Here is a 22,555-nt window from a genome sequence, read left to right on the forward strand (position 1 = left end):
GGCCTGCCCCATTAAGTCAAGGGAGCCTGCTTTACGCCTGTCCCTCCCTGCGGGAAATAATAATTTTAAGCCTAGAGAACATGGATTGCGCTAATTTCGGAGGCATATAAATGGTACAATCTATTACCTGTAGTTGTGTGTACACAATGGGGCCTCTCAGAAGCAATCAGCTAATGGACCTGCAAAACTCAGTTGCCTAGTCAAAGTGGGTCTTTAAGTAAAGATTGAACAAACATGTGCTGGAGATACGTTAAGACAGGAATCGGGTATTTGGGGTGGTCCCCGAGCAGGTTAAGTGGCTGGTGATTCTGGGCCCAAGCGGCGCTCCGTTAGCGGCCCGCCTTCCAGACGTGCAGAGCAGCTGCCCTGTGAAAATCAAGCGAGAGAGGAAAGATGATCCAGTGACTGGGATGTTCACCTGGGACTTGGGAGATGGGGGTTCAGCTCCCTGCTTTGCCACCAACTTCCTGCATCATCTGGGGCAAGTCGCTGGGATGGGGCTCGGGCACAGCCCAGACAAGAGGGGGGTAGAGTCCACTCTTACCCTGCAGCCTTGGCCACCTCAAATGCTTTCCTACAGTAATGCTGTCTCTGGGATAATGATAGTGAGCAACAAGCTTGCAGGTCACACCCTGAGTGTCTTTGCAGACCTACAGCCCTGGTTCAACAACACACCACTGTCACATTCTGGCTCGCACCAGCCTTGGTTACAACCAGCACAGTGATACTTCCAGCCTGGATTTCTCCAGAACCATGTGTTCAGCCCTCTTCTGGGCAGTGCAGAGACACCATAGGCTGCGTCGAGACACCCAAAGTGGCCGCTTTTGTGGAAAAACTTGCCAGCTGTCTACACTGGCTGCTTGAATTTGCACAAGAACACTGACGATCTGATGTAAGATTGTCAATGTTCTTGCGCAAATACTGTGCTGCTCCCGTTCGGGAAAAAGCCCTCTTGGGGCCAGTGTAGACAGCTCAGGACTGTTTTGCGCAAAAAAGCCCCGATGGCGGAAATAGCGATCGGGGCTTTCTTGCACAAAAGTGCGTCTAGATTGGCACGCACGCTTTTCCACAAAAAGTGCTTTTGTGCAAAAGCGTCTGTGCCAATCTAGATGCTCTTTTCCGCAAATGCTTTTAACGGAAAAACTTTTCTGTTAAAAGCATTTGCGGAAAATCATGCCAGTCTAGATGTAGCCCATAGGGTTGATTTGTTCCTCTAAAAACACAGAATCCACTAGCTTGCCAATTAACTGAAGTTAACAGTCATTTGAATTCAAACACAGCGCTAGTGGTTCAGATCAATAGTAGAACAAAATGCTTAATAATGGACATAGGTTAAGTGATGCCAAGTAAAAAGATTACAAGCCTGTGAAAGTGATCACTCACAATCTAGCAAGATGCAGGCTTGTTTCAAGATGCTTTCTCACCTATAATCATTTTCCAGAGACTTTAATGCCCCCTTTGGCTGAAGGACCCATCTTTCTCAGCATGCAAGAGCTCTGTTGCATTGGGTTTGGCTTTCTGTCCTTGCTTATGTCTTCCAAAGTTCAGTGACTTTGTTTCAAGAGACAGGCCGACCTCCTGCAAGTTTTCCCCTTCCTGTCAGCGTCCCATCCCCCTGCTAGTCTTCCGTGTAAATGGAGCTTGGTCACACCTGGCTTCATTTCATTGCAGACAGACACACAGACAGCTGCCATCCCTCCTGTTTCTCCCTTTGTTTGGTCAAAGCCTGGGAAGCTTACTGTCTTTCACAGTGTGTTGGAAATAATGCCTACGCGGGGAAAACATGTTCCTTTGTCTACGGCAAACCTGTTTACCAACTTCCCCTGGTATAGAATCATAGGATCCCAGCGCTGAAAGAGTCCAGCCCCCTGCCCAAAGCAGGACCAGCCCCAACTCAATCATCCCAGCCAGGGCTTTGTCAAGCTGGGACTTAAAAACCTCTAGGGATGGAGATTCCACCCCTCCCTAGGAAACCCATCCCAGGGCTTCCCCACCCTCCTAGGGAAATAGTTTTTCCTAATATCCACCCTAGACCTCCCCCACTGTAACTTGTTTAAACACGTTGGCTGTGTCTAGACTGGCAAGTTTTTCCGCAAAATCATCTGCTTTTGCGGAAAAACTTGCCAGCTGTCTACACTGGCTTCTTGAATTTCCGCAAAAGCACTGACGATCTCATGTAAAATTGTCAGTGCTTTTGCGGAAATACTATACTGCTCCCGTTCGGGCAAAAGTCTTTTTCCGAAAAACTTTTGCACAAAAGGGCCAGTGTAGACAGCAGAGATTTGTTTTCAGCAAAAAAGCCCCGATCGCAAAAATGGCGATGGGGGCTTTTTTGCGGAAAAGCGCGTCTAGATTCGCCACGGATGCTTTTCTGCAAAAAGTGCTTTTGCAGAAAAGCGTCCTGCCAATCTAGATGCGCTTTTCCGAAAATGCTTTTAGCAGAAAACTTTTCTGCTAAAAGCATTTCCGAAAAATCATGCCAGTGTAGACGTAGCCATTAGGCATAATTCTAGCATGTATCCATAACCTTTAATACCATCACTTACGTACATCACACAAGAGTATTAATGATCAGGGAGTTGTTAGTTTTTAAATGATAAAGGTGTGTTTTGTTCCAAGATTACAATACTGTGTAGGGTGTGAATACACAGGTGCTTAATGTCACAGTCACTTACTCGGCCGGTGCCTCAGTTGCTTATCTGTACAATGGGGATAACAGCAGTACCCTATCTCCCAGGGGAATGACTACAGGGTGTTCAGATTCTACAGCAATGGAGTTCCCCACATTTGAAAAGTGGGAGCTGAATCACATCATACGATATGCATGTTATATGGGATGAGCACACCGTCTCGGGCTCTTTGTAAGACCTGAGGCTGAAGACCAAGCTGAGAACAGGCATCCCTTGGCACTGCTCATCTTGAAGTGTGTTACTGCTCTTGTGAACATGCTGCAACATGAGTGCCTAGCAAGTCTTTCCCATTGGTTGACAGCCACTGTTGGTAGCTGAACTGGGAGTATCCTCCCAGTCATATTCTTTGTCAGCCACACCAATTGTTCCTATGGTACCAGTCTTATTACAGGGGCACATTGGTTTACAACTTCCCTTCGCAATGTTCCTAATTTCCTTATAAGCTTCAAGGTATCTCTGTAGAATGACCACATGCAGAGAACAAGCTGTAGAGGTAAAATTAGACATTTTGAAGTAAATTCTGCCTTTGGTTATACCTAGGCTCTGCCCTGGAGTTAATATGGCATAACCGAGGGCTGGCGAATGCTGGGAATTTGCATCAGCATAGCTATGTCTCTCAGAGGTGTAAAAAATCCACACCCCTGTGAGTTGTTGTTAAGCCAACTTGGCCCCGGTATAGACAGTACAGCTGCTCCCCGACTTACGGCCACCTCCACTTACGACCATCCGCACTTACGACCAAAGCGGTCATAAATGCAGATCCGAGTTGTGAATGGCGATCCGCGCTTACGAATAGCGCGGTCGCCATGTAACTCAATAGGATCCAAGTTACGAACAGTTCGAGTTACGGACCAAGTGTTGGTCCATAACTCATTCATAACTCGGAGAGTGGCTGTACTAGGTCGACAGAAGAATTATTCCATCGATTTAGGTAGTGCTTCTCAGTAGGGATGTTACATTTCTAGTAATTGACTAATTGAATAGTCGAGGCAGTTTGCATCAACTATTCGATTAGTCAATAGGGCACCTCTGCCTATGAAGTGTAGCAACAGCTCTAAGGGTGTTGCTACAACTCAAAGGCAAAAGAGCACAGGGCCAGCGGGGTCTTTCTGATAGAGGCAGAGGGAAAGGGAGGGTGGAAGGGGAAGCGACTAGTCAACTCGACTCTCTGATAAGCACTAGACTAGTTGTTCCCATCCCTACTTCTCAGTGACATTAACTATGGCAACTGGAGAACCCCTCCCATCGGTGTAGCCCATGCCTACACTGATGTGCTACCATGATGTCACGGTAGCTGCTTAAATCTAGACGTACCCTGCGTGAGGAATTTATGCCACTCTTCTGAACAGCTCTACCGTTGCACCATCAATGTCAAATGGAGATTTGCCATTGATGCTAATGGCAGGAGGATCAGACACTCTGTCAAGCAAACTGTACTTATTTGAAAGGCTCAGTGAAAGATTGCTCTGCATGGCTGTTATACATAAAACACCCCGCCTCCTGGGGTGACATACAAGTTCTATTTCTTACAGGCCACCTCATGGCTAACTTTTAAATGATCCAGGCAGTCCCATCAGTGCCATGCAAATCACCCCAAGAGACAAATTAATTTGGAAAGAATGATGGATTGGAGGAAACACAGAAGATATCTGAGGAGCTGGCTGCAGCCTTATGATTTGTCCCCATCACTTACTTAAGACCTCACGTCTCATCGAAAAAGGGCGATCGATAAGAGAGGAGAAATCTTCACTCTTGGCCATTTGGATTAACAATTTTTTCTCTAGCATAAAGAAGTGGCATTGTCGTGGCTTGCATCGCCCCTGCTTCTTAATAAACAGACATTTAAGAGCAGCTTGGCCTGAAGATACCAGACACAAATTGGTGAGAGCGTGCAGGCATGTGTATGCTGATAACATCCAGCACTGTGGGATGAATGGACACCAAAAACATTTCTTCCATGACCTTAGTTATAGCCGCTTCCTCTGAGGCATCCAGTAGAACAGGTTCACCTTCATTTTGCAGGAAATAATTTAATGCCCCGGCATTAAAGAATTTATCAACAATCCTTCTCTGGTCCAGCCAAAAGGCACTTCACCAACCCGGGTTTCTTGGGCTGACACAGGGAGAGCCTTATGTAGAACAGCTTTTGAAAGCAGCAGCCCTCTTTTTATCTGGCCTGCTGGCCTCTGATTGGCCTCTGCATACTCCAGGCCCTCTAGCCACTGGAGGACCAAGTATCGCTGGTTCAACCAGCAGCTGATCCAGGGAGGTCTTTCTAGTAGCTCCTGGAGGTATGAATGTGCTGCTTTTCCCTTCCAGGACAGCTTCCTAGGGCACCAAGGCAGCAGGACCTCCAGGAGAGGCTGTACATGGCTGGTACACCCTGTCCCCACAACCTGTGTCATTGCAGATAATAGGCTTGATCCGTCTCTTGGTTACAGTGGTGTGAAGCCAGAGTAGTTTCATTCACGTTATTGATGGACACACACGTGCTCCCACCTCTTGCCCGTGGGCAGCCCGAGAGGAAGTTCATCAGAGCGCCTAGTTTCGCCGCTTCCCAACGCTGCGGGAGAGCCACATAGCCCACACCGGGCCCCGAGTGTTTCCCCAGGCTGGGCCCAGGACACACTGGTTGGGGGGGGGGGATTGTGGCTGTTGAAAGGGTTCATTTAATCATGGCGTGTGGTCCCAGGTGAGATGCCTCCTCCCAGTCCTGGTACCTGACACTGGCAGGTACCAGAGGGCATCCGAAACTCAAGGGGCTGATCTGGTGCAGCAGGGGCTCGGCTAGCCCTGCCCAGCAAAGGACAGGGTGTACAGAAATCTGAACCAAACCACCTCGTCCCCAGCCTGCAGGCTACTTTCAGCCACATGTGTGAGAGAGCAGCTCTGCTTGGGCAAGTCACGGCACCCCCGTGCCTCAGTTTCCCCACCTGTCTGATGGGGATAACTCTACTGCACTTCTTGGCGATGCGCTTTGAGGGCTGTGGATGGAAAGCGCCACAGAAGAGTTAGGCTTTGCTGCTGTTACTATTCCAGATACTGGGGGGGGAGGGAAGAGCTGGTGCCCGGCACTGCCCAACACAAAAGGGTGCGTTCGAGCGGGGCGGTGCAGCCGCTAGGGGAGTGCACTGACCAGCCCAGCAGCCATAGAGGGGCACTTTCCGACAGAGCCGGTGGATGGTGAAGTCAGTTTATGGGGCTGCCCCGAACGACTGACCTATCTATCCCTGTCGCTGGGCAGGAGACGCAGCGTGGGATCTGACGGAACCGTGGGCCGGTGCCCAGGCCTGCTGAGCTGGGGGCAGAGGAAACTTCTTGCTGGGCTCCAAGGCTGGCAGGTGACTGCCGGAGACAGCCGCCCGCCTGCAGCCAGCAGGGACCGGCCTGGCTGCACTCGGTGCAGAGAGGACTCTGCCGGGGCTGCAGCGAGAACCCCTCGCCCTGCCAGCTTGTTCTCTCCAAACCTGCATCTTCAGGCAGCTGCTTGTGCCAGGCCTAGGCCCCCACGGACAAAACGAGACCCGCAAAGGGTCCAAATGGCTCCTGCCAGGCAGTGCTGAGCCAGGGGATAGGAAGCATCTTCTCCAGCAACCTCCCGCCAACCAACCACCTGCTCCGGACACGGCGACGCGCCTTGGCCGGGCAGGGCGGGCTGTTGAGGAGGCTCCGACTGAGAGGCAAGTCCAGCAATACCCCAAGGGCAGCCGGGGCATAGCCCCCTCGGCATCCTCGGGCCCTGGCACCCCTGCCCTGCCAGCTGCTTGGCTGCTGGCCTCCCGCCGCTGCTCGTCCTCTTTCTGCGTCCCCAGTTCCTGTTCTGGCCTGTGTCCATGGGAGCTCATGGAATGGGGAGCGGGGGGGAGGAGTGAGGGGCAGGGGCAGTGGGTACGCAGCAAAGGGCATGGCTGCAGGTGTGTGTGTGTCTGGCCGTGGGGTTCCACAGAGCCTCAATCTCTGCTCGGACTGTCTCACTTCCCTTCCCCCCACGCCCTGGGCAGTGCCAGCCTGAGGCAGCCCCTCAGTCCGGACGTGCCCTGCCAGCCCAGCAGGAGAGAGGCCCGTTCCCATGAAAAGATGCCCAGCAGCCGGGGTGGGAGGCGGGGCAGCTCTGGGAGGGGAAAGGTGCTGCTGACTCAGGATGGGCCAGGCCTCTGCCCACACAGCCAGGCCTACAGCCCCACCATGGGCCAGGCTCCTGCTCCTGGAGCCGCTGCAGTGCCTGGCCCCAGACACATCCGCAGTGCTACCCGGGGCAGAGGGATGGGGGGCAGGGAGATGAATCAGCTCAGTGGGGAGAGGGGGCGGGGCTGTTTTGGAGGGGAGGAGACCGCCTGCCTCGGGCAGTTTGTATGAGGCTGGATTCAGCTGGAGGCTAGAGGAGTAAACTCCCCTTTACCCAGAGGGCAGGGCTGCCATGGCCATACCTGTGCAGAAGCCACAGGGCGAATTCACCTCCTTGGAGACTGCGGCTCCGAAGCATTCGTTGGCCAGGAAATCTGGAAAACCTTGGGTGTGTCTCCGCTGCCGCCGCTGCCGCTCTGCTTGCTGGAGAGGCAGGCAGCATGGCCAGGGTCCCTGGCAGCTACCCTTCCCCCTCAGGTCAGGGTCACAGGAAATGGTTCGAGACCCGCTTCCCACTGGCCAAGCCCAAGGGGCTTCTCCTCGACAGCACCTGTTCCAAAGTGGGCGTGATTCCCAGCTCTGCCCAAACCCCAGCCGAGCTCACAGCTGTTCCCCCCTCCAGCTGAGGCAGCCCCCAGCTCTGCGCCCGGGCTGGCTGGAAAGTCTGCAGTGCAGGCTGATGGGCGAGATGGATTTTAGCATAGTGGCTCATGGGGAGCTGCAGGCTCGCTCAGTGCAGTCTCCTGGGCCCCCCGGAAGCTGTGCCGCCCTGCTGGGGGTTTTAGCTCCATAACAACCCCTCCCTCCCCCCCCCGCCGGGGACTCCAACAGAAACAGGGAGAGTTTCCCCTCACGCTAACCCACTTTCAACCCTCGCCCCTGCCCAAGGAGGCCAAGGTCGTTGTGCCAGCTTACACGAGTGCTGAGTTGTCCCCTGCCACTCCCACCCTTGCCCTTTAGCAAAGAGCCAGCCAGGAACGTGAAGGGTCCTTTTACCCGGCAGCCCCACTACGGCCCCAGCTGCACAGACAGGCCCCTGGGACTCCTCAGCGCTTGCTCACATCTAACAGATCTGTGCTTCCTGGATCCCAGCTGCAGCCACTCCGCCCCCACGGAAAGAGACTGGAGCTCTGTGTCCTTTTTGCTATTCAAGGGAGAGAACCTGGGGGGCAAAGCCAGCCAGGAGCCAGAGGCCTAACCTGCAGCACTAGGGAATCCGCTCCCCTTCCAGGGAGCACCTGCCACTCTGTGCCTCAGTTTCCCCATCTGTAACTTAGCGATGCACTTTAACCGCTCTACTCCAGGTGTCCCTAATGCAGGAACACCAGTGGTGAGGAGGAAGTGACTCCCCCACAGCTGGGGGAACCACAGCAGAGCCATGTGTGCCCCTGGGAGTGGGGTGCCAGTAAGCACCTCGCTCATGCCCAGATCCTGCAGCACCCTCCCGGGCCTGGCAAAATCTTTAATCTGGCAAAGCCTATTTCCCCACATCAAAGAGGTTCAAATGTAGTGCTGCCTCTTGTACAGCACCTCGGCATCCTAGTTGTGCCAGGCAGCAGCCCAGAGCACTGGAATGGGCCCAGGAATCCAGAGCCGGAGCTGAAATGGCTGATCCAGTGGTTGTAGGCAGGTCGGATATATGCAGAACTAAGGCTCCTCCTGGGCACGTCGCTCTCCAGAGGTTTTTGTCACCTATGGCTTAATGAGTAAATAATCCACCGACGTCAGTGCTGATGAAATCCGCTGAACAGGGAGCCCTGGGGACCAGAGAGGGCTCTGCGTCCGCACAGGAGAAGATGCAGCCCAGGGAACGCGCTGGCTCAGGGTTCTGACCCTTTTCTGATGCCTGATTCGCATGGAGGACGGCCAGCGGCTGCCACCAGCTGATGGAGTTACTCCTGGAGCTGCAGAGGCAGAAGCCTGGACTATGGTCTGGGGATTTGTCCCACACTGGTGGCTGGTGCCCTACCTCGTGGCTGGTGCCCTGCCTCGTGGCTGGACGTGGCATAGCTGCAGCTCTCTAGCGCCCCCTGCTGATGATCGCTGCTGTCCCACACTAGTCTGCCTCTTCTGGGACTCAGCCCTGCAGCCATCACCTCGTGATTTAGCTGCACCTCCTCCAAAGTTCACAAAGTCCGAACCCTAAGGAGTCCAGTGTCCCTACATCTGGTCTTTGGCCACAACGCTGGACTCCATGGTATTTGCACTGGTAGAGCTCATTCCCCTCACTGGCCCTTTGGCTGGTAGGGGAACCCGGCCCATCGACAACATTAGAGCTCAGTCCAGGGACCTATCTCCAGCAGCCACAGTTTGCTCCACAAGTCTCCGTGCTGCCGCCTCCCTGGACCTCTTCCTACCATAGCCCCCTCATGTCACCCTCCTGCCAGGGCCAGGGCTGTCCCCGAGAATCCCCAATAAATCCCACAATAAAGGTACCAACTTCGGCCCTCTTCAATTTTGATTGTTCATCTCTCTTACATTTCCCTTGTGTCTCCACTGAACACCTCCCCCAGCTCGTGCCCTGGGAGTTCAGCCCCATGCCTTTGATCCAGGCTCCCCACTTGCTGCTGTGGGTCTCCCCGAGCCTCCTGCATACAGAACCAGATGCCAGCGCCAACTCTCCCCTGGACTCCCCTAGTCACTCCACTCCCCTGATAGTCCCCTTTGCTTTGTACCAGCCACCCAGCTGGGTTTATCCTTAATTGGGTCTGGCCCAGCCCCCAAGTGCAACCAGGTGAGCTAATTGGCCTCGCTTACTCCCTGTCTCTGAAAGAGTGAGCAGATGGAGCAGATGGGATTGTCATAGGTGCCCATGTAAAGGGTGAGGTGGTTGTTCAGCCACCTGGCCCCCTCAGCTCTGGGCCTCCTTGCTCAGGTTGTCCACTAGGGCCACATTTGTGGTGATGTGGACACTTGTCCACTAGAGACTGAACGGGAAGTGCTAATTTATTGCATGTCAGCTGTTGGGAAGTCACCAGGTGGTGGTAACTGTCAGTCACTGCAGAGATGGGCTGGATTTGAACCTGTGGCCCAGGGGAATCTCTGCAGATGTCTCAACAAATTGTTAGCGTAACCTTAGGCAGGCTAGACTTCAGCACCCTTCTCCAGTGTCTTAAAAGCCCAACTCCCATAGAAAAGTAGCTAGAGACCCAGAGTTTAGCCTCTACGGATTTTCACCGAAGATTGCACAGGGTCAGCCGCTTGAGGTCCCAAAAGGAACTAAATACATTACATAACTTTATAAATTTTATAAACAAAACCTTGTTTTTACAACAGAATACAGCTACTTTACCACCCACAGACATTAGCTGCAGTTACAATAAACATAAAGAAAAAACCAAAAGTAACATTTGAACCATTCAGTCCCCACAAATCAGAACCCGAGAGACCCCACAAGCTTAGGTTTAGTTCACCTGTGTCTCAGTTACCGTCTCCGAACCCCAGATCTTCAGAATCGGCTGAGTCTGAACCATCTTCCCTCCACTGCTTGCAGGAATCCTCAGCTGAAATCCAGGCAGACTTTTCCTCTGCTGGGGATCCCTGCGATCCAGCCACTCACTGGTTAACCAGTCACTCAGTTGAGTCACAGATATACTGATTGTAAGAAAACCCTGTTACAAGAAAATACAAAACTGGAGAATAGCGAGGTAGAAATGACATTTTGCCCGTTGCTATGTTAAAAGAACGGCTGATGAATCACAGGAGCTGAGAAATTTAACTAGACAGCTAGGTTGAAATCAAACCAGCATTCCAAGCGTGCAGTTAAAACAGGAGAAGTTATTTCTCCTTACTGCAGTTAACTCTGCCCATGCTCCCTGGTAGTTAGCAATAGCACTAACCTGCTGCAGAGCAAGGGCCGGCAGCCTGCTTTCTGCTCCTGACTCAGCTTCTCTCAACTCACCCAGGGCACCCTGCCTGAGCTGCCCAGCAAGAGGGACAGAACCATTGGAGCAGACCCCAAACTACCATCCCCATTTCCAGGAGCTGCTGGGTGTGGGGTGCTAACTCTGCCCAGCACCTAAGCCCCAGACACAACTCACTCCTCCCACTCTTCATGGGTCTCTTAAAGAGATACCTCCCCATTAGCACATATCCATTTGGCAGAAATATGTTTCAGGGCTGGTCAGGTCCTCTGATCCTGCTACTTGGTTGGACAGGACCCTGTTTCACTTGTAGGGCAAGACCCCTAGAAGATAGTGTGATGCTCTCACAAATTCCCCCTAGCCTCTACTCTCCCCCTCTCCCAACACACATAAAGGCCAAGTGGCATGGGGTATAGATTGCCCAGGACTTATGGTATCAGTTCTTTCCCAGGCCAGACCACAAGCAGAAAAAGCTTCTAAGGCAAGCAGATACTGAATACATCCAGCCTACATTTAAATCCATTAATTATTAAGCCAATTTTTATTACAAGGCCTCAGCAGAGGAAAATTCCACATGGTGTCTGTAGGCTTTACTGCGCTGCGGTTTAATACATCACTATGGGAACTTGGATGGAAATGCAACAGTTTCAATATATTTAATGGTCTCCATGTAGTAATTAGTAGACATCTATTTACCTTGGATCCCAGGACCACGTTATCTGAGCATCTCACAACAGTCTGGGAGGCAGGACAGTGCTATTATACTTGTTGCACAGAGGGGGAACTGAGGCATAGAGAAGCTAAGAGACATGCCTAAGGTGACACAGCATGTCTGTGGCAGAGCAGCAAATTATACACAGGTTTCTCAAGTCCCAGAGAAGCACCCTACCCATTATGTCAGGCTGTCCTCATGACAGAGCTGGGTGTGGGTATCCATTTTAAGGCAGCAGGATAAGCTGCAGGACGAGACTTGGGCACACGAGCAGGCTGGGTGTGTGACTTGAACGGTTTATGACGGCATGACATCTGGCATTGCCCAAAGCACTGAGCTCCTCGCTTTCCCAAGTGCTACGAACCACCCAAATGATTGTTGTAGGGTCCTGTCAAATAGACTATCCCAGCCCACAGCACTGGGATCTCGGCACGAGTAGAGCAGCGCTTCCTCTCGTTTTACTGCAGTGGATGCCAATCAACCATGATCATAATTTGTGAACAACAGGCCTTATTTGCCGTACCATCTTCCTCCCAGGCAGCGTTTTACAGCATGAATATTATAGCTGGGGAGTCCTGCAATATTTTTACCGATGTCCATGATTCTAGACTTCCACTCATGTAGCACCTGAAAGCCAAAGCACCTCAAGAAGCAGGCATGATCTATTGGGGCCACTACCTAAAACCCCACAGCTGTTTAGGAGGTCCCACAGTAACACTGCAGGGCAGAGAGTGAAAGTTTGTCTTTTATGTCTGCCTTAGAATGGGGAGGTTAGGCTTCGTTGACATGATGCCAAAACTCCACGTCTACACTGGCGCGTTCTCACACAAAAACTCTTCCAGAAGAGAGCGTCTGCACTGGCATGTGCTTTTGCGCAAGAGCATCCATGCCAGTGTGGACGCTCTCTTGTGCAAGAAAGCTCCAATGGCCATTTTAACCATCGGGCATTCTTGCGCAAGAAATTCATGTTGCCTGTCTACACTGGCCTCTTCAGGAAGAGCTCTTGCGCAAGAGGGCTTATTCATAGACTTTAAGACTTTAAGGTCAGAAGGGACCATTATGATCATCTAGTCTGACCCCCTGCACAGTGCAGGCCACAGAATCCCACTCACCCCCTCCTAGAATAATCCTCTCACCTATATCTCAGATATTGAAGCCTTCAAATACTTTGAAGACCCCAAGATGCAGAGAATCCTCCAGCTGTGATCTGTACCCCATGCTACAGAGGAAGGCAAAAAACCTCCAGGGCCTCTGCCAATCTACCCTGGAGGAAAATTCCTTCCCGACCCCAAATGTGGCGATCAGCTAAACCCTGAGCATGTGGGCAAGACTCACCAGCCAGACACCCAGAAAGTTTTCTATAGTAATTCCTATCATCCTGAGCGGGAGCGTCAGAGTGCTGGTGCAAGAAGCCCCGATTTCATACATTAGAACGTCAGTGTACTTACGCAAGAACACGCGGCCAGTGTAGACAGGCAGCAAGTTTTGGCGCAAGAGCGGCCACTTTGGCGCGAGATCGCACCAGTGTAGACACAGCCCCAGAGATTTCAGTGGTGCAGGGAGGTAAGAAGATATCACAAGCTTTTCATTCTTGGCCTCTGTTTCCTGACTCATATAGAACCAGGCACCTCTCGTAGCAAAGCAAAATGGCCCTATGGACTCAGAGGGGAGAGGACCAGAGCTGGGTTACTCCCAGATTTTCCTTCTTTGTGGGAAATTCTATGAGTTTGAAAAGAAACTCCATTCCAACATGGAACACGAGCAAAAGAAAAGGGACATTTCCTGTGAGGTGAAATTCTGAAAATAATCATTTTGGCTCGATTGAAATGGTCTGATACAATCAAACTGTTTTGTTCCAAGAAGTCATTTCAAAATGGAAAATGGGAAGGATCCATTCAGAGAAGGTAAGAATGTTTGGAACATTCCAGTCTGATTTTTTCCCATGAAATTTGGTCCAAACGGACATTTCTGCGACATTTCATTTGACATGATTCAGCAATTTCCAAAGTAATAACCTTGTATCAGAACATTTTCAGCCAGCTCTAGAGAGATCCCCTTCCAGGGAATCATCTTCTGTCCCCCTTTCTGCCTCGTGCTGCTCTCCCCTGGTTAACTCCTGTCCACATACCAATCTTGCTGAGCTGTTTGCTGGTAAGTATGTCTCACTCATGTACTTCATTATATAGATGCATAGGGCTGGACTGTGGCACAAGGCCACATTCTAATCCAGAGCTGGGTACATTGCAGTTAGGCAATGAGTGAATGGTACATCTAGTTTGCAAAGGGTTCCTTTGGGAAGAAAGGCCAGTGTGAGACACAACTGTTCCCTTTGTATGGAAAGAATGACTTTGCTCGAGGATGGTCTTGTGTTGGTGTGGTTTTATCGCTCCTCCTCCCAGAGTCGGGACGGAATTCCTTGTTTGTAAAGTTGACCATTTCCTTGGCATGTCTAAAGGGCTTTGGCCTGGCGCTGTTGTCTGGACCTTGTGCAGTAGGCGTCCATAGGCTACCCACTGCCTGTTGGTTCAGAATGAAAACTAATAAATAGAGATATTAATCCAGAGGCCAAGATTTTGGGTGTGTCTGTTTTTCTGGGGGCAGGTGCTCAGCGCTTTAAGGTCTCTTGCATTGGTCATCCTAAATTACTAGTGACTTCTGGTTCTGCGCTTCAGTTCTTTTTAGTCCTCATTTGGGGCTTGACCCAGTAACCAATTAAGCATGTGTAATTACTCACATGGCTTTGAGGTCAGTGGGTAAAATTGTTCATCGTCATAAGTACTGGCAAGATCTGTCCGTTAGTGACAGATTTCTCCTCTGATTTTTTCATGTAAAGCAATTTAAAAAAAAACCAACAACACGGGATGCTGAATTCTTTGTTTAGTGTCCCCAATCATATCTCAGGTTGCATGTTAGCAAAACTTTCTGGGAAGCAAAAGACACAGAGAGGAAAATGACAAACCATATAGCATATGCTGCTTTCCCATCAATGTTGCTCTTTAGATGTACTTTCTTTTCTGGTTTAGTCGTACAGCCCAGCGGTGTATCAGAGTTCTGGGAGGGACGGATTGTACTGGGAAAAGCGGAAGTGTGAAGATGGCTGGTGTTCTGGATGTTAAATATCGGTTAATTGAATAGTCGAGTCACCTCATTAATTCTTTTCAGTTAGTTGATTATTCTATCGTCCCCATGGGTGGGGCTGGCAGCCAGTGTTCTCCGGCCTCATTCCTGAGGAGTCTCCTGCCACTCTGCACTGCTGCCTCTGTATCCGAGGCAGCAGTATGGGGTGCCAGGCAGGAGCTGGTCTGTGAGGGGAGCCAGTTCAAAAACCAGCTCTCCTTGCAGGCCGGCTGCCTGTCCAGCAGTGTGGGGTGGCAGCAGCTCTTGTCTGGGGGGTGCTCCTGGACCTGGCACGAGCCGGAACTGAGCTGGGCTTCCTGCCTACCCAGCTCCTAATACACTTTAAATGCAGAGCTGCAATGGGGTAGGTCCTGGACCTGTTGGAAGCCAGGACTGCAAAAAAATGTATTGGGGGGGGGGGGGGGGAGGAGGAGAGAGGAGGAAGATGCATGTAGTCTATAGCATTCATCTAGAAGCTTTTGCTAATCGGTTAATTGACTACCCTATTACATCCCTATCTGGCACCTACGAACATGCTAGCTAACTGTGGTATCGTTCTCTCTTGAGCGTGGGACCACGGAGGAAAAGATCTGCTACTACCTGAAGAGGTAACTTTAGCTCCAGTTGTTGTGGCTGGTGCTTTTGGTGCCAGGCTGTCGCCAGCCTTGCTTTCACAGAAGCCTTGCTATGAGCTAGAGAGAGCTTTGCTACTCCCTCCCTCCCCCTTTGCTTCCAGGCATCATTTACTTGACATCCAACTCCTTGGGCTGAAACACTTCACGCTTGGCCTGGGGCCAGAAGGAAAGAGGGTTTGGAATTAAGTGCATTTCAGCAAAGTCCCATTTGGGAAGTGTCCAGCGGCGAGGGAGAAGGAAGGTGAGGATGGGAAGAGGCAGGGGGCAGGGACTGGAGAGTTGGGCTCTACAGCGAGCTGGGCTGGGACAGAAATCCTAGCCCATGGCCAATAAAGGAGAAAGCCACCCCAATAAAGTGCAGGGTGTGAGGACCAGCCACTGGCCAGGCAGATCTCAGCCGCAGCAGCCAAGAGTATTTTTGGGAAGGTTACACTGTTCTCCCCCTCCCCCATTAACCAGCTGTGGAAGGTCAAACCTTTCCAGCCATAGAAGCTTTGCCGGCAGCTCGCCCTGGGAGCGTGCTCACACATCATAGTGCCTGGGCCCCCCGTGACGTGCAGTCCTTGTGCTTTCCACTCCCCCCCCCAAAGGCCCCTCTGCTCTTGCGTGGCTCCGGGTCGCGTTCTCCTGGCTGGCGGGGGTGAGCCGGGCATGCTGTGCCGCTGCTCTGAGGAATCGCTGCCACGCAAAGGCCCAGGCATGTGCCTGCGTGTTGGCACGTCTCAGCCCGTGTTCTGGCCACCCTGAAGGCGGATACCCTGGCGCTGTGTCTCTGAGTCCAATGGGCGGAGGCTTTGGCTCTGCCGCCATCACTTCCGTGCGACTCTGAGGCCAGGTCTATACCAGACCCAGAAGGTCTGCTGAAGGAACCTGACGCCAGCTGTGTAAATAACGTCGCGGGAGTTGATGTACCTGACACCGTCTGCACAGCAGGAGGTTGACGGGAGCAAATGCTTCCTGCCAGCTTCCCTCCCTCCTCATGCGGGAAAAGCTTAAACCGCACCGAACAGTCCTGCAGCACCGGACAGACTTTTATTGAACCCCATTAGAAATGCTGGAGACAAAGCAGGGTTTGGGGTGCAGTCTGACAGCTCGTGACTCCCCTCCACGCAACAACCCTGTGATGCCCTGAGGGGTCATGTCCCCCCCGTCGGAGAACCACTGCAAACGTCTGATGGAACACGGTGGTGGGCAACCCACGGCCCATTGGGGTTCTCTGCGTGGCCTGCGAGACCTTTTATTTATTGTTGCCCACGCGCAGGGTTGCTAGATTCCTCTGATTTCTGCCCGTGTCATATCTCGGGAGACTGGCTTGGTTAGAAGAAATTAGCGGCCTGGAGGCCACTCGTGTGGCCCACTCACTAGCCCAGGTTGCCCCTTGCTGCCATAACGTGCATAAGAGCAAGTCAGGCCACGAGGCCAAAGCAGACCCCAGAGCAGCCTGGGTAGGGCTGTGCTTGGAAGGCCTCACTGCTGAGCCTCCTAGCGGCGGGAGCAAAGGCGAGCCTGATGCACCGGGGGTGAAAGTGGAGTGAGCCGGGCGTGAGGGGGACGGTGTCGCGGCGCCGCCTCTGGTTGCATAAGCCCCACCGAAATGGGAGGTGAAATGCGATTGCCGAGGATTAGGCGGGACCGGCTCAAGCCGCTTGCTTCCTTTCTAAAAGGGGCTCTAAATCCTTTGCTGTTTTCTTCGCGCCTCGGATTAGACAGCTCCCGTCGAGCCGGGTGACTGAGCAGCACCCCGGGCTGGGCTGGGCTGGGCTGAGGGGTCTGAAGAGCGCTGCCCGCGGGCAGGCTTTGGCCTCTGCCTGCCGGGAGCTGGGTTCAAATCCGTCTGCTCGGAGCGAAAAGCGGGTGCGGGGCCCCAGCCCTGCCAGTGCCTGAAGAGCAGGGGAGGGCGGCTCACGAGGCCTGTGACATTATCGGCCTCAGCAGACCCCTCTGTGCTGTGCAACCACGTTCCAGACCGCCAGCAGCCCTTGGAGCCGTGACTGGCGGTTACTGTGCCTAGGTGGGTTACTTCAGGCCAGGGCAGATTTGGGTGCAAGACAAGGATCCTCCGCCCCAGCAGGATAACTCCGGTTGCTCTGCTGGTGCCACTATGAACTTTTTGAAGGCTCTGGAATGCCCGGCCTCACCTCAAAGCCCACCGCCGTTAATGGGCGTCTTCCCACTGCTCAGGAGGCACCGCCAGCCTCCCCTAATCCAACCCTCTGCCGGGAGGAGAGTTGCTGTGTCTGAGCCATGCAAGAGAGACGGCTCCAGCCTCCTTGCGGAAACCTCCGGCGAAGGCCCTTCCCCCACCCCCAGGGGTCTGTCCCCTTGTCCTGCCGTTCTTACACTTGGCAAGATTTTCCTGAGATTAAATCTGTTCTGCCACGGGTGGTGGAGGAACCAGGGATGGGGGAGCCCCGCCTCTTCCACCTAAGAGGCAGCACTGGGCTTTCATTTCCTGTCCGGGAGAGTTTCAAACCTTTTGATTTCGGTTCCACACAGAACAAACCTGATTTTGCCAGATGAGAACCCTCCGTGAAATGGGACGATCTTCGTCTGCCCTGCTCTGCCTGAGGCTTCATCCACACTGAGGCAGTTTTTTGGAAGAGAAAATGCAAATGAAGTGCTCATTTGCAGATCTAGCGCTCTCATTTGCGTAGTCTCTTCTGATCCTTTTTGCGGAAGAGGTTTTTGCGATAAAAAGCCTTGTGTAGATGGGGCCATTTGTCGGAAAAACCCCCTTTTGCACAAGCTCCTGTAAACCTCATTTTTTGAGGAATAAGGGCTCTTGCGCAAAACGGGGTTTTTCCGACAAGCGGCCCCGTGTACACAAGGCTTTTTATTGCAAAAACCTCCTCGCAAAAAGGATCGGGAGAGACTATGCAAATGAGAGCGCGAGATTTGCAAACGAGTGCATCATTTGCATTTCCTCTTCCGAAAAACTGCCGCAGTGTGGACGTAGCCTGAGATGGCAAAGCTGTTCTCTGTGTACCCTGTGGCAGAGATCTGGGATAGCGCCGAGCCATTTCTTACTGTGCCACTGCTCCCAGGCACAGCAGTTACAGGTCACAGAAGTAGGTCAGATGCTGTAAGAAAATCTCCAGTAGGGAATTTTCCCCTTCTTCAAGCCCTTCTGCTTGTCATCCACAGTGACAATCAACCCCCACCTCCTGGCTTGCGAGGCCGTATTGTCCACAGACTAGACCACTGGTGTGGAACTCAGACGACCTGAGTTCTAGTCCTATCTCTACTACTAGCTTGTTGGAAGAGCTGGGGCAAGGCCACCTCTGTGCCTCAGTTTCCCCTCCCATAAAATGGGAATAACGGTACTGATGTCCTTTGGGAAGTGCTGTGCAATCTGTGGCGGAGAAGGCTGGTTAATAATCTCCTTCTGCCCTGCCTGCAATCAGCATTGGCCAGTAGCCGCCATGCGACCCAGTGGGCGCTGCTGCAGCCCCGGAGGAGGAAGGTAGGAGAACAGGTGAGAGCTAACAGCCGTCTTTTCCATTCTTTTTGCAGAGATCATGCATGATGTCATCAGGAAGGTGAAGAAGAAGGGCGAGTGGAAGGTGAGTGGGGGAACAGGGCAGGCAGGAGCACGGGGGAAGGCGCAGGCGCCAACTCCATGGATGCTCCGATCTGGAGCCCCCCTCCCCCAGGACCTGCCAGCAGCCCTGCTGAGCTCTACCTCCCCTCCCAGCACCTCCTGCTGCAATTTGGCAGCAGGCCAAGGTGGGAAGGGGCAAGTGAGGATGCAGCACGTTCAGGGGAGGGGGTGGAAACGTCGGGTGGGGGTGGGGTGGGGCAGGAGTCGAGCACACCTGGCTAGAGCAGAAGTCGGCACCGATGGAGGAAGGGGTGTGGATGACAGGAAGCGGGGAGGCTGGCAGCAGCCTGGGAGTTGCTAGTCCAGCGGGAGGCAAGGAGGCGTGGTGGAGGGGTGCTCAACTTGCCCAGCCCATGGGGCATACGATGAGTCATGTGGTGCACCAGATCTGTGGGGTTCCTGCTCCTGCTCAAGGCCCCTGCTCCTAGGCCCACCCCTTCGGCCCATGCCCTGGCCCTGGCCCCACCCCTTCGGCCCATGCCCCACCCTCCAGCACCACAGGGAGGTGAGGTGGCGTGTGGTCCAAGTGGCAGCAGCACTCCGCCCCCAGTAGGCATTGTGGGGGCGGAGTGTGGGCAGGGCCAGGGTGGTGGTTTGGAAAGGCAATGCCTTCCCCTGCCTAGCGTACCTGCAGGGCACCGGGGGGGCCATTGGCAGAGCTCTGTGACAACGCAGCGCCCGTGGGTGGAGCCCGGCGTGACGATAGCTCTGGGGAAAGCTGGCTGTGCTGCATGTCGGCACTGAGATGCGCTGGCAGGGCTGCGGGGACAGGCCTGCGGGTTGGCCCTTTGCCGTGCTGGGCCCCGTCGAGGACGCGCTGTCAGACACGTCGAATTCCACCCGGTGCACCCTAATGCCCACGGGCTCAATCTCTCGCCTCCCAGGTGCTGGTGGTGGATCAGCTCAGCATGCGCATGCTCTCTTCCTGCTGCAAAATGACCGACATCATGACGGAGGGGATAACAAGTGAGTGCAACCCCCCCGGGGTGCTCCCACTCTGCAGTCCCCCACGCCCCCTGGGTGCTCCCATTCTGCTCCTCAGACTCTAGCTTAACCTGTAAGGTCAGCTGGTGCTGGGAGGCAGGTGATCAGGAAGAGCATCTTCTTCCCCCATTTCATGCTGAATGAGCTGCAGCATTTCTGTCAGCCCATCTCTCCTGGTCAGCACTTTGCCACTGGAGCTCAGCAGGCTCTATCGCGTCTCTTGGAGCTCCAGTCACACTGAAAACTTCCCTGTACAGCTGATGGCTGGAGAGCTTCATTCTCCTCCCCCTGTACCACTGTGACCTGAACTGGGCTGGCTAGGCCAGTGTGATCCCTTCCACCCAAGGTGCAAACAGACTGGGAGTCTCTCTTCCACACTGGGCTCAGGATACAGGCACAGCAGCACTGCTGTAGGTCCCAGTAATCCATGGTAACCCAGTCAGCTAGGTGTCCAAGTTGCAGGATTTTTTTTTTAAATTAATGGAGATTGCCTATCTCCTAGAACTGGAAAGGACCATCAAGTCCACTCCCCTGCCTTCACAGCAGGACCAAATACCATCCCTGACAATTTTTTGCCCAAAATCCCCTCCTCAAGGATTGAACTCACAACCCTGGGATTAGCAGGTCAATGCTCAAACCACTGAGCTATCCCTCCCAGATATTTGGGGTTAGGGATTTGGGGTGAGATTTTTCCACAGGCTTCCCTGAATGACTCACACAACTTGGCTAGCATGAGGATCTGGCCTCTTTGTGCTATTTCACTCCCTGGTAGCTGGAAATGCCACAAGGAGACCTGACGTCCCAGAATTGGCTCTCCGTGGAATTAAAATAGCTAGAGGGGGAAAATGCAGCACACAAACATGGAGCCATTCAGTTTACAGGTGTTTGACCAACAGATGCCGCTTGTCATGGCAATTGCCCCAGCACACAGCCCTGCTGCAGTGGCCAAACATTGGATCTGGGGTCTGCTTTTTCTCTCACAGCAAATTTAGTCCAGGGCTAACTCCACTGCCTACAGTGCAGGTTGCTCTGTTTTACGCCAGGGCAAGTGAAAGCAGAACTGGAATTTCAGACAGCGGGGGATGCCAGCCAGCTGTAGAGCGTATGGGATAAACCAAGATCCTGGTGTTATGGGAATGCCCCCCCGATAGCAACGAGAGAAGGGTCAGCCCAGTCTGAATGGCACAGATTGTAAGCTAGTTGGGGCAGAGACTGTGTCTTCATCTCAGCACGTGCAGTGCCTAGCACAAAGCGGCCCTGCCCTCCAGTGGGCACCTGTAGGCATGAGGCCAAGGGAAATCATTGATAATAAGAATGGCCACGCTGGGTCAGACCAAAGGTCCATCTAGCCCTGTATCCTGTCTGCTGACAGTGGCCAAGGCCAGATGCCCCAGAAGGAATCATCATGGAGGGCGCATGGAATGCATCAAAGGTATTCTGGCCAAGAGGAACATTTCACAGCTGGTGGTTAGCCCGCCAGCATGGTGCCACACCGTAAGAATGGTTGTCCACGACTGACACGACCCGTCATGCACGGGTGTAAGCCCCACACCCCACACCCAAGCAACGTGCAGCCCCATCCACGCAACCTTTCCTGGATAAGGAGGGGGTTACTTGGGAGATGCTGGGACTTCTGCCTGCAGCACAGTTTTGTACCTGAACAGAGGACTCCAGGCTCCAGAGCACCCTTCACACGCGTTACGATTCAAGGGGAATAATCATCATATAGAGAACTTAAACATGGAAAGAGCCATCTCAAAAAAAATCAATCAACCCTTTCTAGAAAAAGAGAAAAGGTTCTTGAGGCCTCTTCAGTCTCCCAGCTGTGCTGGTGGGAACCGTGTCTGTAGAATACAGCTGGGCTATGTCTAGACTACGTCCCTTTTTCGTAAAAGGGATGTAAATTAGACGTATCGCAATTGCAAATGAAGCGGGGATTTAAATCTCCCCCGCTTCATTAGCATAAAAATGGCTGCTGCTTTTTTTCCACACGGAGCTTTGCCGGAAAAAAGCGCCAGTCTAGATGCTGATCTTGTGGAAAATAAAGCCTTTTCCGAAAGATCCCTTATCCCTCAATGAAATAGGGATAAGGGATCTTTCAGAAAAGGCTTTATTTTCCGTAAGATCAGTGTCTAGACTGGCGCTTTTCTCTGGCAAATCTCCGTGCGGAAAAAAAAGCGGCAGCCATTTTTATGCTAATGAAGTGGGGGAGATTTAAATCCCCACTTCATTAGCAATCGCGATACGTCTAATTTACATCCCTTTTACGAAAAAGGGACGTAGTCTGGACGTAGCCCTGGGCTTTAGGGGACTGGCTGTCCTGCAGAACGGAGCAATACGCACCGTTGCCTCTGGAGTGCCGTCCCTTTGTTCCCCCTTTAGGGGCGCTGTAAGAGCAAGCTGGCTGGGAACCTTTTAGTTTGGGGTGGGAAAGTCGGTGGAACCGCACCTCTTTTTTCATTGGGGCTTGCTGTTAGATGTGACCAAAAAGCAAGTCTTGGACAAGAGATTGCAGGTCCCCAGTGGTACGGATGTATCTGCGACCGATCTGAGGGAGTTTGTCCGTCTGTTCCTAAACAGCAAGATCTAGGGCCACCAACTTCAATATTCAGCTTCCTCTTAGCGTAACTTCAAACAAGGTTAGGGTTTGGTTGTGCCAGGACAGTGGGATGTGCCTGGAGGGGGATTGCTTCTCAGAAAATGGTACAGAAAAGAGACAGAATCACCAGGGAGGTGAAGGGTCTCTCCTACCCTCCGGGACTGCCCCAGCCTCAAACTTTCCACCCCTCAAGACACCCTTTAGGGCAGGCGGGGTGGGGGTGGGGGCG

The 22,555-nt window shown here is 52.8% G+C and overlaps 1 protein-coding gene across 4 annotated transcripts in view; it reads left to right on the top strand.

Moving 5' to 3' along the window:
- STXBP1 (syntaxin binding protein 1) overlaps positions 1-22,555 on the top strand; it is a 65,312-nt gene that overhangs the window by 6,168 nt on the left and 36,589 nt on the right. For all 4 annotated transcript variants that reach the window (XM_075905261.1, XM_075905260.1, XM_075905263.1 and 1 more), the window contains exons 2-3: positions 18,656-18,705; positions 19,628-19,709. In XM_075905261.1, the coding sequence (XP_075761376.1) occupies positions 18,656-18,705; positions 19,628-19,709 (132 nt within the window). The remainder of the gene's footprint in view (positions 1-18,655; positions 18,706-19,627; positions 19,710-22,555) is intronic.

This window comes from Pelodiscus sinensis, chromosome 22, assembly GCF_049634645.1.
Source record: "Pelodiscus sinensis isolate JC-2024 chromosome 22, ASM4963464v1, whole genome shotgun sequence".
Lineage (NCBI taxonomy): Eukaryota > Metazoa > Chordata > Testudines > Trionychidae > Pelodiscus > Pelodiscus sinensis.